Source organism: Sarcophilus harrisii, chromosome 2, assembly GCF_902635505.1.
Source record: "Sarcophilus harrisii chromosome 2, mSarHar1.11, whole genome shotgun sequence".
Lineage (NCBI taxonomy): Eukaryota > Metazoa > Chordata > Mammalia > Dasyuromorphia > Dasyuridae > Sarcophilus > Sarcophilus harrisii.
This window is the reverse complement of record NC_045427.1, coordinates 449044539-449060569: the sequence shown is the minus strand read 5'-3', so window position 1 is coordinate 449060569 and position 16031 is coordinate 449044539. Positions and strand designations below refer to the sequence as shown.

The 16031-nt window shown below is 33.3% G+C and overlaps 1 protein-coding gene across 2 annotated transcripts in view; it reads left to right on the top strand.

Moving 5' to 3' along the window:
• Positions 1-16031, top strand: part of SCAI (suppressor of cancer cell invasion) — a 197040-nt gene that overhangs the window by 76993 nt on the left and 104016 nt on the right. The window contains exons 3-4 of one of the 2 annotated variants that reach the window (XM_031954293.1): positions 1554-1583; positions 2927-3058. In XM_031954293.1, coding sequence (XP_031810153.1) covers positions 2952-3058 — 107 coding nt within the window. In that variant the 5' untranslated portion in view covers positions 1554-1583; positions 2927-2951. The remainder of the gene's footprint in view (positions 1-1553; positions 1584-2926; positions 3059-16031) is intronic. The other variant, XM_031954294.1, reaches the window with a different exon arrangement.

Genomic DNA, 16031 nt, shown 5'->3' with positions numbered 1-16031 from the left:
TGTTTCTTGTGAGTACCATATTGTCAGATTCTGGTTTTTAATCCATTCTGCTATCAGTCTCCATTTTAGGATTAATTCACTTTTAAGGTCCCTGGCAATTCTGACTAGATTCAGAAAAACTTGAGCTAGCTTTAAATTGTCTTCCTGCCTTTCCAAGCTTTCTGAGCATAGAGTCCTGAGTACTGAAGAGTTCTGATATTATTTTCTAAAATTATTTTCTAACATTATCAAAAGGAAGGAAAATAGTCCTTTTATCTGTGGAAGTCTATGTTTACCTGTCTCAAAGTATGGAGGAATTGTCTTTGCTACTTGAAAGTCTGTAGTCTTTCCTGATCAGTAGCTTATTTGAATGTAATGAATTTAACTAAATTTTAATTTAGTTACTGACACATAGACACATACTGACACATAGACACTACGCATACCCCCTCCCCCTCCAAACACACACACAGAGTTTGACTCCATGTAGCATGATAAACAGTACTTTCTGTGTCATGAAATATAATAGTGAATATACCAGAAACTAAATTGCATATTGAGAAATTTATTTATTACTGTAACTTGGAAGTTGATTTCAAAATAAAGAAAACCAAAGGGTCAATATTTGATTAGCTGTTCTTTGTGAGGGGAATAAATGAATTAGTTGAAGATAATAATTCCCCCCTCCCCCAATTTATTCCCACTTGCCTCATTAGCCTAATTACATTACTTTTGTTGGTGCAAAACCTTTTCAACCTCAAGTAATCAAAAATTTATATTTTATTTTTTGCATATTCTTTTAAAAATGAATTCACCCCAGAAGTAGAGATCATTATTGATCACAAAATAGATAAATTTGATTATATTAAGTTAAAAAGGTTTTGTACAAACAAAACTAAGGCTGATAAGATTAGAAGGGAAGCAATAAACTGGGAAAACATTTTTACTTCCAAAAGATCTGATAAAGGCCTTATTTCTAAAATATATAGAGAATAGACTCAAATTTATAATAGTTTAAGCCATTCTCCGATTGATAAATGGTCAAAGGATATGAACAGACAACTTTCTGATGAAGAACTTAAACTATGTGTAGCCACAGGAAAAGGTGCTCCAAATCACTTGATCAGAGCAATACAAATTAAGTCAACTCTGAGATACCACTTATCATATTGGCTAAGATGACAGGGAAAGATAATGACAAATATTGTAGGGGATGTGGGAAAACTGGAACACTGATATGTTGTTGGTGAAATTGTGACCAGATCCAATCATTCTGGAGAACAGTTTGGAACTATGCTCAAAAAGTTATCAAACTGTGGATACCCTTTAATCCAGCAGTGTTTCTACTGGGATTATATCCCAAAGAGATCTTAAAGGACGGATTGAGATCCATATGTGCAAAAATGTTTGTGGGCAGCCCTTTTTGTAGTGACAAGAAACTGGAATTTGAGTAGATGCTCATCAATTGGAGAATGGCTGAATAATAGAATTACTAATTAGTATAACCATTTTGGAAAATAATTTGGAATTATTTAAATAAAGTGACTAAAATATCTATATTCTTTGTCTTACAGATTCCATTGATAGGCTCATACTCCAAGGAGGTTAGTGACAAAAAAGAAATGCCCCATATAACCCAAATTATTTTTAGCAACACTTTTTAGTGTAGCAAATAAGTGAAAACCAAGTTAATGGCCATCTCTCAGGTAGTGGTCAATCAAAATATAAATATAATATAATATTATTGTGCTGTATTAACATTAGTACAGAGAAGCATGGAAAAATGTATGAACTGATGCAAAATTAATTGAGCTGAGCGAAGAGCCAAGCGCCAAGAAAAGAATTTATGTCTTTCCTAGGAAAAAGGAAGGAAAGAATATAGTGGGAAATATAAAAGCAAAATCTATTAATAAAAAACATACTTAAAAAAATAATCCAGGCACTGTCATGAGCTATGTGTCTGTTTCTTTAGATACCACATACATATAAAATAATATCATTATTGGTCTAAATTTTGTAAAAGTATTGACTAAAATTGTAATTTTACTTAATACAAATATTACGCTATTCCAATAATAGAGGTAGCAAAGGTTTTCAAATGAATAATTTGGAAAGTATACAGATAAAATGGAAAGGATATTTGATTTGGAGTCATTTACTGAAGTTGTTTAACTCCACTTATTAAGCTTGAAATGTTGAGAACTCACTTATCTTTTCAGAGCCTCAACTTACTCATCTTTCAAATATAGATAAGCCATGTATACTTATTTCACAGGGCTCTTGTGAAGAAAATGTTTTATAAACTATATGCTATTATACTATCAACTGTGAGCTACCATTACCATTTTGAATTGTGTTTTTAAAGCTCAATTATATACTAAACATTTTCTATAATGATGGTTTTTTTTTAAGTTCAGAAGATGTCAGTTATTTGAATGTTATTCTAATATCATTCATACCCTAAATGGTTTTACTATGGCCCCTCCAAAGTATTGCCTAATGTCCAGCCTTATGATGATAAACCCTTGAAATCTTATTTTATTTCTTAAGTAATGATTCATATTTTTTCATCTAATCCAGTTCAGTTTAATAAATATTAGACATCTGTTATATACAGTGTACTGATCTTGGTTGGATTTGCCAGAGTTTGTGCTAAACTAATATAGTTTTTAGGTTAAAATTTTATCATGATGAAATATCAAAGTAAGATTTTAGTAGCTGTAGTTATAATTTTTGAGAATATTCTTTCTTTAATTGGTAGAGTTGAATAAATAGTTTTCTGACCTTTTTAAAGCTTGTTTAGTATAAATGACCTGATGAAAAATGTTTTTGGTTTTTTTTTTTAAGAAAAACTTGGACAACTATTTAGAAGATTAAAATTTAGTCTCTTTTTGTCCTCATTTGATGTGCATATGAACATGTTTGTTTTTTTTAAAAATATATATAGGACTGAATTTGCTCTTAAAGAAATCATGTCCTCTGGAGGAGCTGAAGATGATATCCCACAGGGAGAGAGAAAAACAGTCACCGATTTTTGTTACCTACTGGATAAATCTAAGCAGCTATTCAATGGGTTAAGGTCAGTAAATTTGTAATACTTTGTTGTGAATGACAAATGACCCCAAATATTCTGTAGCATTGAATCTTTGTGGTCCTTAATGTGCCCAAGTTTTCTAAAATTAATGGATAATATATTTTGTAAAGATCTGAGAGAAAACTCAACATGAAATTTTTCTCATTAGAATTTCTTCTTAAAATATGTGAGTCAAAGACATTTGAGAAGTGGATGGTTGTAATATTAAATCCAAATTGAAGTCTTTGATTATTTTAAATGATTGCAAGACTTTCATTGATTATTATAAATGATTGTAAGACTATCATCGTTAATATCCTGATACTGCATGAGACTTGGAATTGAGAATTTCTTTGACCACACTTTGGATTCCATTAGGGAGTACACTTTGGAGAATAAAACATATTGGTACAGTTATGTGATCTGCTTTCTTCATGTCTAAGGAAGAAGTTACCATGTAGGATAAGCATCGAATTGTGGTAATTTTGCTTCTGAATATTTTTGTTTTTCTTTATACAGTGTATATCTGATTTTTTAAAAAAATTTTCTATATGCACATTTCATTGAGAAGATGAATTTTTCTTTTCTTCATTTTTCTGTTCTTACTACAAAATAAATCATGCCAGATTAATCTCACTTTCTCTTTTGACAAGATTAGTTGTTGTTTGGTTACTTTTCAGTCATGTCTAACTCTTCATGACCCCTTTTGGGATTTTCTTGGCAAAGGTCCTAGAGTGCTCTGCCATTTCCTTCTCTAGCTCATTTTATGATAAGGAAACTGAGGGTTAAGTGACTTTCTCAGGCTAACACACCTAGAAAGTGTCTGCATTCAGTCCCAGTGCTCTGTCTACTGCGCCATCTTACAGTAAGATGATCTAAACAAATAGGGGAGGGGAATGTTATGGATGTAATTTACTTAAGTTTTAGCAGATCCTTCAAGTTTCCCAATTTATGAATTAAACAACAATATTTCAGATGGATTTAGAATTGTTTGATTAACAGACTCAGAATTAATGGCTTAGTGTTAGCATGGCAGGGTATCCAGTTGATTACCCTATGCATCTGTACATGGCCTTGTGTAGTTTATCAATAATTTATCAATGACTTGGATAAAGGCTCCTTAATTTTGAAAAATTACACAGATAAGAGGAATAGTTAATACATTGGATAATAGAATCAGGATCCAAAATTGAATAAGATAAAACTCAATAGGGAATAAAGATAGTCTTATATGTAGGTACCAAAAAGAAAAAATCAACTCCATAAGTATGTGGTAAGTATGGAGAAAAAGGAGAAAAGGATCTAGGAGTTTTAGTGAACTGCAAATTCAATATGAGTCAACAATATGATGTGGCAGCAGCCAGGAAAACTAACACAATCTTGCACTGCATTAGGAGGGGCACAATTTTTAGGAACAGGATTTAGATACTTCCATTGTACTTTGCCCTTGTTGGACTTTATCTGTGGTATTGCCTTTAATTCTGAGCACTATGATTTAAGGATAGATAATCAAATGAGATAATAATTATTAAAAACAACTAAATATATCTCAGCAAAGTAAATATCATCATTGTAATCATCATAACTAACATTTATATAGCGTTTCTTGTGTACCAGACACTATACTAAGCATTTTACAATTATTATCTTATTTGATCTTCATAATAACTCTAAGAGGCAGGTATTATTATTATTCCTATTTTCCAGTTGAGGAAACTGATTCAAATAGAGGTTAAGTGACTTGCCCAGGGTTACATGGACAAATCTGAGGCTGGATTTGAATTCAGGTCTTCCAGCTTCAGGCTCAGTGTTTTATCCACTGTGGTGCGTAGCTGGCTTTGTAGTACTATATAAATGTTTATTCCTTTCTTTATCTTCTCCCCACAAATAACTGGATATTGTTCAGAGAAGGACCATTAGGATTATTAATATATTCATGTTGTATGAGGATTAGTTGAATAAAGTGAGGGTATTTAACTTGGATAAGGGAAAACTCTGGGGGGAATATGATAGTCCCTTTACTATTAGAAGAGCTGTTTGGTGGAGTTAGGATGAGACTTGTACTATTCAGACCCCCAAGGTAGAACTAGGAGCAATATTTAGAAATAGCAAAGAAGTAAATTTAGAGTAAATATCAAGAAAAATGTCTGAATAAGTCGAAGGTCCCAAAGTCAAAGGGCTTGTTTGGAGAGATGTGTATGTCTTTATATAGCAGCTAGATATTTTCTTATTAAATCTACTTAGTGGTGCTTCATTCATGTATAGGTTGGACTAAATGGCTGATGAAGTCTTTTCCAACTCTCAAATTCTGTGTATTTGTGAAATCCGTGTACACACCAGGGATGGACAAAAAGAGAAAACCTGTATATAGCAAGTAGAAGTCCAAATGAAATCATGAGCTAGGGTCATGGATTTGGAGCTGGGAAGGATGTTAGAAACCATCTAACCTTCTCCTTTTACACATGAACAAACTAAAGCTTAGAGTTAAGAAACTTGCCTAGATATTTCTGATAATGGTCTCATTTCTAAAATATATAAAGAACTATATCAAATTTATAAAAATATAAGTCATTCTCTAATTGATAAATGGTCAAAGAATATGAATAGACAATTTTTAGATGATGAAATCTATAGAGCATGAAAAAATGCTCTGAATCATTATTGATTAGAGAAATGCAAATGAAAACAACTCAGACATACCATCTCAGATCTCAGATTGGCTAAGATGACAGGAAAAGATAATGATAAATGTTGGAGGGGATGTGGGAAAACTGGGACACTAATGCATTGTTGGTGGAGTTGTGAAATAGTCCAACCATTCTGTAGAGCAATTTGGAACTATGCCCCAAAAGCTATAAAACTGTGCATACTCTTTGATCCAGTAGTGCCATTACTGGATTTGTATCCCAAGGAAATCATAAAGGAGGGAAAAGGATCTACATGTGCAAAAATTTTTATAGCAGCTCTTTCTGTGGTAGCAAAGAATTAGAAAATGAGTAGATGCTCATCAGTTGTGGAATGGCTGAACAAGTTGTGGTATATGAAAGTAATGGAAAATTATTGTTCTATAAAAAATAATGAACAAGCTGAATTTAGAAAGGCCTGGAAAGATTTATATGAACTGGTGTTGAATGAAATAAAAAGAACAAAAATAAACTGTACACAATAACAGCAAGAATGTGTGATGATCAACTATGAAAGACTAGGTTCTTCTCAGTGGTTCAGTGATCCAAAGCAATCCCAGAAAATGCCATCTCCATCCAGAAAAAGTACTAAGGAGATTCAATCTCCAATTCAATGTAAATTAACACATACTATGTTTACTTCTTTTTTCTGTTTTTTTTTTTTTTAATCTTTCCCATGGTTTTTCCCTTTATCTCTGATTTTTTTCTCCCAACATGATTCATAAAGCAATGTGTATTAAAAATACGTTAAAGGATGAGGGGCAGGGAATCAGAAGGAAAGAGGTAAAGGAAGAAAAAATACAGGAAAAAACTTGCTTTGAGTCACAGTTAGCAAATGTCAGAGGTAGGATTGGAAATTAGGTCTTTTTGTCTCTAAGTTCAACATTTATCAATTATGTTTATTAAGCATATTGTGAACTTGACACCTAGGATCTCAGGAGGTTGGAGGGTTGCTGTTTTCCTTTAAATTTATATTGAAATTGAATTAGTAAGGTGATAAGATCCACAAAATTACTTCCTGACGTTCCTTTTTTTTTTTAACTGAAAAAAAAATTCTCTCTAACATGTATGCTCCTTCAGTTTTCAGGGGCTCCAGCATGGTGATTAGCAAGAAAGCAAAATATTAAGTGATACTTAATATTTCTAAATCTAAATATTGGAGAATCTTTGTTTGATGGGGCAAAGGACAGAGAAAGGGAAATCAGGAGAGAATTTCTATAACTGATTTAAGGTCTGTTTTTTATGGCCTTTGCTGTATTTTTAAAAAAAACTTTCCCTTCACAGATGTTATACACAAAATATACAGAAATTATACACAAAATAATGATGGCTAAGTTTGTTCAAGGTGAATTTCTGATTTAACTTTTAATTTTTCTGTTCATTTATTGAAATAATGATAAGAGATATATACATAGACCAAAGAAGAACTAGAGATCATTACTGATCACAAAATAGAAAATTTCGACTATACCAAACTGAAAAGTTTTTGTACAAACAAAACTAATGCAGACAAGATTAGAAGGGAAGCAATAAACTGGGAAAATATTTTTACAGTCAAAGGTTCTGATAAAGGCCTTATTTCCAAAATACATAGAGAATTAACTCTAATTTATAAAAAATCAAGCCATTCTCCAATTGAAAAATGGTCAAAGGATATGAACAGACAATTCTCAGATGAAGAAATTGAAACTATTTCTAGTCATATGAAAAGATGCTCCAAGTCATTATTAATCAGAGAAATGGAAATTAAGACAACTCTAAGATACCACTACACCCCTGTCAGATTGGCTAAGATGACAGGAAAAAATAATGATGATGGTTGGAGGGGATGAGGGAAAACTGGGACATTGATGCATTGTTGGTGGAGTTGTGAACGAATCCAACCATTTTGGAGAGCAGTTTGGAACTATGCTCAAAAAGTTATCAAACTGTGCATACCCTTTGATCCAGCAGTGTTACTACTGTGCTTATATCCCAAAGAGATTATAAAGAAGGGAAAGGGACCTGTACGTGCACGAATGTTTGTGGCAGCCCTTTTTGTAGTGGCTAAAAACTGGAAACTGAATGGATGTCCATCAGTTGGAGAATGGTTGAATAAATTGTGGTATATGAAAATTATGGAATATTACTGTTCTGTAAGAAATGACCAACAGGATAATTTCAGAAAGGACTGGAGAGACTTACATGAACTGATGCTGAGTGAAATGAGCAGGACCAGGAGATCATTATATACTTCAACAACAATACTATATGATGACCAGTTCTGATGGATCAGGCCATCCTCAGCAACGAGATCAACCAAATCATTTCTAATGGAGCAGTAATGAACTGAACTAGCTATGCCCAGAAAAAGAACTCTGGGAGATGACTAAAAACCATTACATTGAATTCCCAATCCCTATATTTATGCGCATCTGCATTTTTTATTTCCTTCACAAGCTAATTGTACAATATTTCAGAGTCTGATTCTTTTTGTACAGCAAAATAACAGTTTGATCATGTATACTTATTGTGTATCTAATTTATATTTTAATGTACTTAACATCTACTGGTCATCCTGCCATCTGGGGGAGGGGGTGGGGAGTAAGAGGTGAAAAATTGGAACAAGAGGTTTGGCAATTGTTAATGCTGTAAAGTTACCCATGCATATATCCTGTAAATAAAAGGCTATTAAATAAAATTTTTAAAAAAAGGTCAGGAATAACCAAGTTCAAAAAAAAAAAAGAGATATATACATAGTAGTTTGTCTGCTATATGTAAGGTGAAGCTAATGATACCAATTAGGAGGATTTTATAATTCTCTAGGCAGTGACTATATGAACAGGGTTGGTGGCTCTGTGAGTAGAAAAGGAGATGATGTGAGAGATGAAATTGACAAGATTTAATAGCTGATTGACTAGGGGTAGAGGGACACATAAATAAATGTGTGTGTGTGTGTGTGTATATATTTGGGTCCAGTGTTCATCCTGAAGTTAGGAAAACCTGAGTTTAAATCCAGCCTCACACTTATTGTATGATCCTGTAGTGAAAGAGCTTTGGACCTAGTGACTTTGTGAATTAATCTGGTCTGACTTTTATTAGCTATATGATTCTGGGCAAGTCATTTAACTATATTTTTATATTTGAATGACCAGTATTGATATTTTTTTATTTCTGAACAATTTTACCATCATTGACCAGGGTGTATAGAGTCAACTAGCTTAATCTCATAAATTAATCTTATCAAATCTAAAGGTGATCCAAAAGCATCAGCATGGCTTGAGGCTACCAGGAGACTGCCAATGGCTAGGAAGCAAAAGTCTTCATTCCCTAGTTCAGTTGAGTGTTGGGGATAGCATAGTTACTGCTTAAGAAAAAAAAAACCTAACATACAATTGGGATGACCCTGAGAGATGGGGAATCTCATAACACATCCATCCAGCTTTACAACCTTGGAGTCATCCTTTACTTTTCTTATTCCCTTACTCTTCATCATTTACTCAACTCTTATTGATTCTACCTCTACAATATCTCCAACAATCTCCTTTTTTTCCTATTCACACTCCTATCACTCTAGTCACTACCTCCTCTAATCTGTCCTACACATGGCTGCTACAGTGATATTCTTATAGCACAAATCTGATCATGTTACTTTTCAAGAATTTATGTGTGTGTGTGTGTGTGTGTGTGTGTGTGTGTGTGTGTGTGTATCCCCTTGTCAGGATATGTATTTTTTTAAATAATTGGAGGGAATGCTGAATTTCAATTTGATGTTAGTGAAAATAGATATGTAAATTTTCCCTCATTCATTTTCAAAGATTCCTTGAAATGTGGCTTGTGTTCCATGAACCATAGGTTAAGAACTTTGCTTTAAGGTCTTATTCTTACTCCTAACATAATTTACCTTACAAACTAAAGTGAACATAAAAAGATCAGTTACCATCATTATTGTCATCATCATTATTTTCATAAATAAATGAAAAGGTGTATGTGCTTGTGTATATGTACATATATATGTATAATTAGCAGTTTAAATAGATTTACTCCTATCAGGAATTGGACCGAACTTGTATTTGGACATTTCTTGAAATGATAAAGCTTATGTGATAAGATCTGTTGAAGTAAATGGAGATATATGTGTGAAGACTCTCTCTCTCTCTCTCTCTCTCTCTTTATATATATATAGTCTTCAAAAGATACTTGGCAAAAATGATTGAGATTTCTGGATCCTGTAACCAACAAGATAGGTGATTAGATACATTTTCTTCTCACAATCTCATGAACCTCTCCAAAATACAAGTTATGCCCAAGAGATAAAGAAATTTCATCTGTCCCCAGAATTATAAGACATGAAGAACCCCAAAGAAATAACAATTAATTGAACTAACAGCAAAGAAGACTAATTCCTAATGTGCTTATTCATTACCCCTCCTCTAACAGTTATTATATTTTGGACAAATCTACACAAGCCACTCCTTGACCTTGCAACAGAACTCAACACTCCTCCACCCCCATTCCTTCCCAATACTGTGGAAGGGCAAAAGCAGAAGTTTGCTCTGCCTTGGACTATAGTGTGGCCATGCTTTATGCTTCAACAGTGCTCTGCTGGAGAATTCTGAACATAGAGAACTATACTAGGATGCTATTCTTTGTGTGTATGTTTGTGAATTTACCAGGCCTGAAGTAAAGGAGACTGGCTTCCAGCTGGGACCAGTTTTATCTTTTAGAAATAAGATTGGGGCAGAGATTGAGGCCAGTAAAAAATAGTGGCTCAATTGGAGAATGAATAATATGAGACAACTTGGTGGCCTAGGCCTCAGGAATATTAAAAAGGGAGAAGAAATAAAGTATGAAATTACTAAAGACTTCAGTTGGAAGAAAACTTAAAGCCCTTGAGTACACAGAGATAAACCAACAGGGAAGATTATTAACAGAAGGGTAAATGGAAGCCAGATCATCTAAATGAAACAAGACATCTGTGAATAAATATTATATGACAAAGGGCAATGAATCAACACCTGATGAGGCAGAGTGCCTAGAAGTTTCTCAAGAGAACATGGAACTGACAGCAGAGTGTTTGAGAATTCGGAATTGGGAAAGTGAAATTTATGCCTTGTACAGTAGAAAGAAAAGACAGAATAGGAAAAACAAATTAAATTCATTGTGCCGTGTCAGAATATGTTGATTGTGAAGACAAGATGTGTAGATACAACTTGAGGATTATAAATTTCCCAGAGGAACATAATAGGCCAAACAACCTGAACATCATAATGTAAGAAATAATTCAGAAATACTTCCTAGAAAACAGAACACAATGCAAATTGAAAGAAAGTACCTACAGAAAACCAAACAAAAACCCTACACTACCAATTACGTAAGTTCTGTAGCTGACTAGGAGAAAGACCTTCAAGTATAAAGGAAGAAAAATATGAATAACATAAGTCTATTTTGCACCCACCAGAAAATGCTGGAACAAATGGAATATCCAAAGAGCAGTTTCCCAAGATAGAATCCAAAGCAACATCCTGAAAATCCAAGACAAAGTAGTAATGAAAAAAAAAATGGCCATTCAGAAGAAAAGAGTCATTTGAAGCATTCCTCCAAAGAAAATCAGACATGAACAAACAAATTGTTTTGCAAATAGGAAGGTAAAGAAGATAATCAAATATAGCTACCAAAGAAGTAATTTACCTTACAAGAAAAAAGAGCAAAAACTAAAAGGAGAAAGATATTTATGAAATTAACAACAACAGAAGACCATTAAGTAATTTCTTTTTAAAAGGACATAAGAATACAGAGATGAAAGTGGAAATCAAAGGAAGTAATGAAGGGATAGGTCCTGAAATATCATGGACTAAAACCTCAGTACACCCCATCTACTGATAAATCAATCAATAGGTTTTTGTTGTTGTTGTTTTTTGTGAGACTAAACTGTAGCATGAAAGGACATATCAGACTATGATAGAGAGGAATAAGTGAGGTACCCTAAGTAAGTTCATGGTCAACAAAGAAAGGAAAATAACTCCCTTCATATCTTAGGAAAAAGGAGGCCTTCAGGAGACTGGGTGAAGTGGCAAAGAATGGGATTTGGCCCACAGGGAAAAAAGAGGGGAAATCTTATTTCATCCATTCCAGAGGGAGAGTATCCCTCTGGGCTTTGGGGAAACTCAAAATAGGTATCTTAGAAGACATAATTTCATAAGGAATACAGAAACTATCCATAAGGAATAAAAAAGTACAGGGGCTATGAATCAAAGAATAAAGTCTAGAATATAATGAACTTGCTTTATAATGTAGTAAAGTAAATTGAAGCCATTTATGAACTGTTTCCTCTTCTTCCCTTCTAAATTCAGATCACCCAAATAATCTTTTGCCTTTATTTCTGCCTTTACCCCATCTCACATGATTATATTCTTCTTGTCAAAACCTGTACATTTCATCTCCTTTTTCTCCAGCAGATTGCTGCCTTTCTCTTATCTACTATCTCATTTATCTCCAGTCTCCCTCTCTACTGTCTGTTTCCTTATTATCTATAAACATTTTGATGTGTTCCTCATCTTTAAAAACTCCTCTTTTGATCTGTTAGCATTCATTTATTGGTAAGTAAATCTCCTCTTTGTTATGGCTGACTTTGGGAAGGTTATTTATAATAGAGGCTTCTATCATTTCTCTTATTTTCTTCACTCTCTATATTCTGGATTCTGATCTCTTCATTCACTGCAATTACTCTATCCAGAGTTGCCAGTAATCTCTTAATTGCCAAATCAAAACTCCTTTTCCCAATCATCATCCTTCTTGACTTCTGTGCAGCTTTTGACACTGTTGGTCATCCTCTTCTCCTTGGTACTCTTTTTTTTTTTTTTTTCTTTACATTTTCAAGACACTATTTTTCTGGTTTTCCTCATACATTTCTGATTATTCCTTCTCAGTCTTCTTTCCTACATCTTCATCCAAGTGGTGCTTGCTAATGGTGAATGTCTCATAAGCCTCTGTAACTTCACTTCTTTGTCTATATTGTGTCACAGCTCCCATAAATTGAATTACCATTTCTTTGTTGATGCTTTTCCAATCTACTTTTTCAGCTGTAATCTCTGCTAACCTTCAGACTTACATCTCAAACTGGATGTTTCATAGTCATCTTAAACTCAATGACCCAAATAAAACCCATTATCTTTTCTTCTCAAACCATCCATTTGTCTTACCTTCTCTGTTACTGTTGTAGGTATTGTTCTTTGAGCCATGCAGGTGAGCAAGTTGATATCTTTGACTCTTCAGTGTCTCTCCTAATGTGGGAAAAGATACCATCACTGATTAGACAGATGGTATCCTTTTCTTGCAATCAGAAACCTTTGGATTTTGTGTTGTCTCTAGGTCCTTTTTAAAGCCTGTCAAGCAAAAGTACTGGGCAAAAATTCCTATCTACCAGTTTCACTTTGTCTCCTCTATAATAATTTTTGATACAGAAGGATGGCTTATTTGAGCACAGATGGTTAGTCAAGCCTCCTACTCATTTTCAATGAATGATTGATAATATTCTTCATTTGCTTAATGAATTTGATATTTGGACATAAAATAAGAATTCTGGTATATATTTGATGAAAAATTTAAAAAGAGCTGTAAGGCATGCTAGTACCATGTTGTGGAAGATCAGTTGTAGACAGTCTTTGAAGTTCTGGTAGGACATGTTGTATGGTTCTTCAGCTCTTTTGGAAATGCTCTAACCAGGGGCCTGTTATTTGGTGTCTGGTGGATATATCTGCTTTGCTAGCTTTGAACATAATTATTAGGATGCTTCTTTGGAGTGGGGGGTAGGAGAAAGGGAAGCAACAGCAGGAACTGAGATAATACTATTGCTTGACATGATTTCTGTTAAAATCATCAGTATGTTGAGAATGAGAATTGATACATCTTAACTAACACTGGAAAGGATAAAGTACTTACCAATGGCTTGTGCTTTAAATGAAGGGAGACAACCTTGTTAAAGTACTGAGTATCTAAGCTTATGGACGTCAATTTGAAAAACTTTGGTAAAATACAAATTCAGTGATAGGAAGACATAATTTTTCATGACAATAAATTATATTGTCTTTTTTCCTAGATATAACTAAATACACTGAATGCAACTTCTTATTTTACCATAACCCATTAGCATGCTCACCGCAGTGCTTCTTAGGCTTACCCTCAGAGATGAGAATAGACAATTGTTCTAATTTCCCTACCCCAAATTTTAAAAATTTGCATTCCCTGTGTTACCTATCAGTGAGGCACTTTGTGCCCTCACTTAAAAGCACATGTGATTTGGTTTGCTGCAAAATAAGTGCTTATGTGCTATAGAGAATAGAATTTTCTGTAATTAAATATATGTATATTTATATAAACTGATCATGGATTTGTTAAGACGTGAACAAGAACTGAATTAATAATAGGCATAAAAAAAGTGTGTTTTGCATTAGAGGAAAGAATACCCATTTAAATAAACTCACAGATCCCATAAGACTTTTTTTTAGAAAACTTCTTAAAATGTTTCATTTGGAAAGCTATCCTGACTCAAATTTTTCCCTTAAATATTTCATTGATATTTATTTTTTAATCATCTTAATATTCTAATAGATATCTTTTGTCCATGAGCAGTATCAACTGTCATAACAAACAATTTTTTTTAAATGTATTTACTTATTTTAGTCTATGTTTTATGAATCAATCTATCTAAACCAGGTAGGTTGAAAATAGAGAAAGAAAATTATAGACCAATCTCCCTAATGAATATTGATGCTAAAATCTTAAATAAAATATTAGCAAAAAGATTACAGAAAATCATCCCCAGGATAATACACTATGGCCAAGTACGATTTATACCAAGAATGCAGAGCTGGTTCAATATTAGGAAAACTATTAGCATTTTGACTATATCAGTAACCAAATTAACAAAATCATCTTAATAGATGCAGAAAAAGTATTTGATAAAATCCAACATCCATTCCTAATAAAAACACTTGAGAGGATAGGAATAAATGGACTTTTCCTTAAAATAGTCAGGAGCATATATTTAAAATCATCAGTAAGCATCATATTCAATGGAGAAAAACTGGAACCTTTCCCAGTAAGATCAGGAGTGAAACAAGGTTGCCCACTATCACCATTATTATTCAATATTGTATTAGAAACGCTAGCCTTGGCAATGAGTTGAGAAAGAGATTAAAGGAATTAGAATAGGCAATGAGGAAACCAAACCATCACTCTTTGCAGATGATATGATGGTATACTTAGAGAACCCCAGAGATTCTACTAAAAAGCTATTAGAAATAATTCATAACTTTAGCAAAGTTGCATGATACAAAATAAATCCCCATAAATGCTCAGCATTTTTATACATCACCAACAAAATCCAACAGCAAGAGATACAAAAGGAAATTCCATTCAAAATAACCGTCGATAGCATAAATATTTGGGAATCTATCTACCAATGGAAAGTCAGGAATTATATGAACAAAATTACAAAGCAGTTCTGTAAATCAGTGTTTTTAAAAGTTTGAAGATCATATTCATTTCATTAAGTGCATTTAAGTACCTCCTATATTCAGAACACTGGGATCAACCTGTGGAAGATTCCCCCTTCTCCTATACCCCCAAATTGTAAATCTAAGAGACAGGTGCACAGATATAGTGAACAGTAGTTGAAGAATCTATGATTTCATTGGTATTCCCTCCACTAAGAAGGATTAAAACCTCTTCATTGTACAATTTGGTCTTTAGTCTATTGTAGTCCATTCATGAAGCCTTTCTAGGACCTGCCAATGCTAGCACTTGTCTAGCATCTTCTCAAGTTCTTCTAGATAACTAGACTTAATACAATACAATACAAGTACAATAATAATATATTTTAAGTCCACTTGAGTGTTCCTTTTTCCTGTAGGCTGACTTTAAGATCTCATTCAATTCTTTCTCTGACTAAGCTTTCCTTCCTTATTTCACATTACTTGAACTTGATATCCCATCCCACAATACCTTGAAGATAGAGATAGCATCATTTAAAACGTTTTTATCTTTGAGGTCTTGTATAATTACTTGAATGAATTAGACAATTTTATTTTTAACATCTGTTGAATTTTGTTGATTTAAAAAAAATTTGCATTATAAAAATATATGAAACAAAATGCTTTGTGAGATCCAAAGGAAAAGGTTATTACCTTCAGACGAGGATTAGCATTTGTTCAAGGAATGTATTTTAGTTGAGCTTTAAAGGATGGGTAGTAATTCAGCCAGCTAAATGTGAGAGGAAGGCATTTCGATTTTAAATGTCATTGAAAGCAAAACAG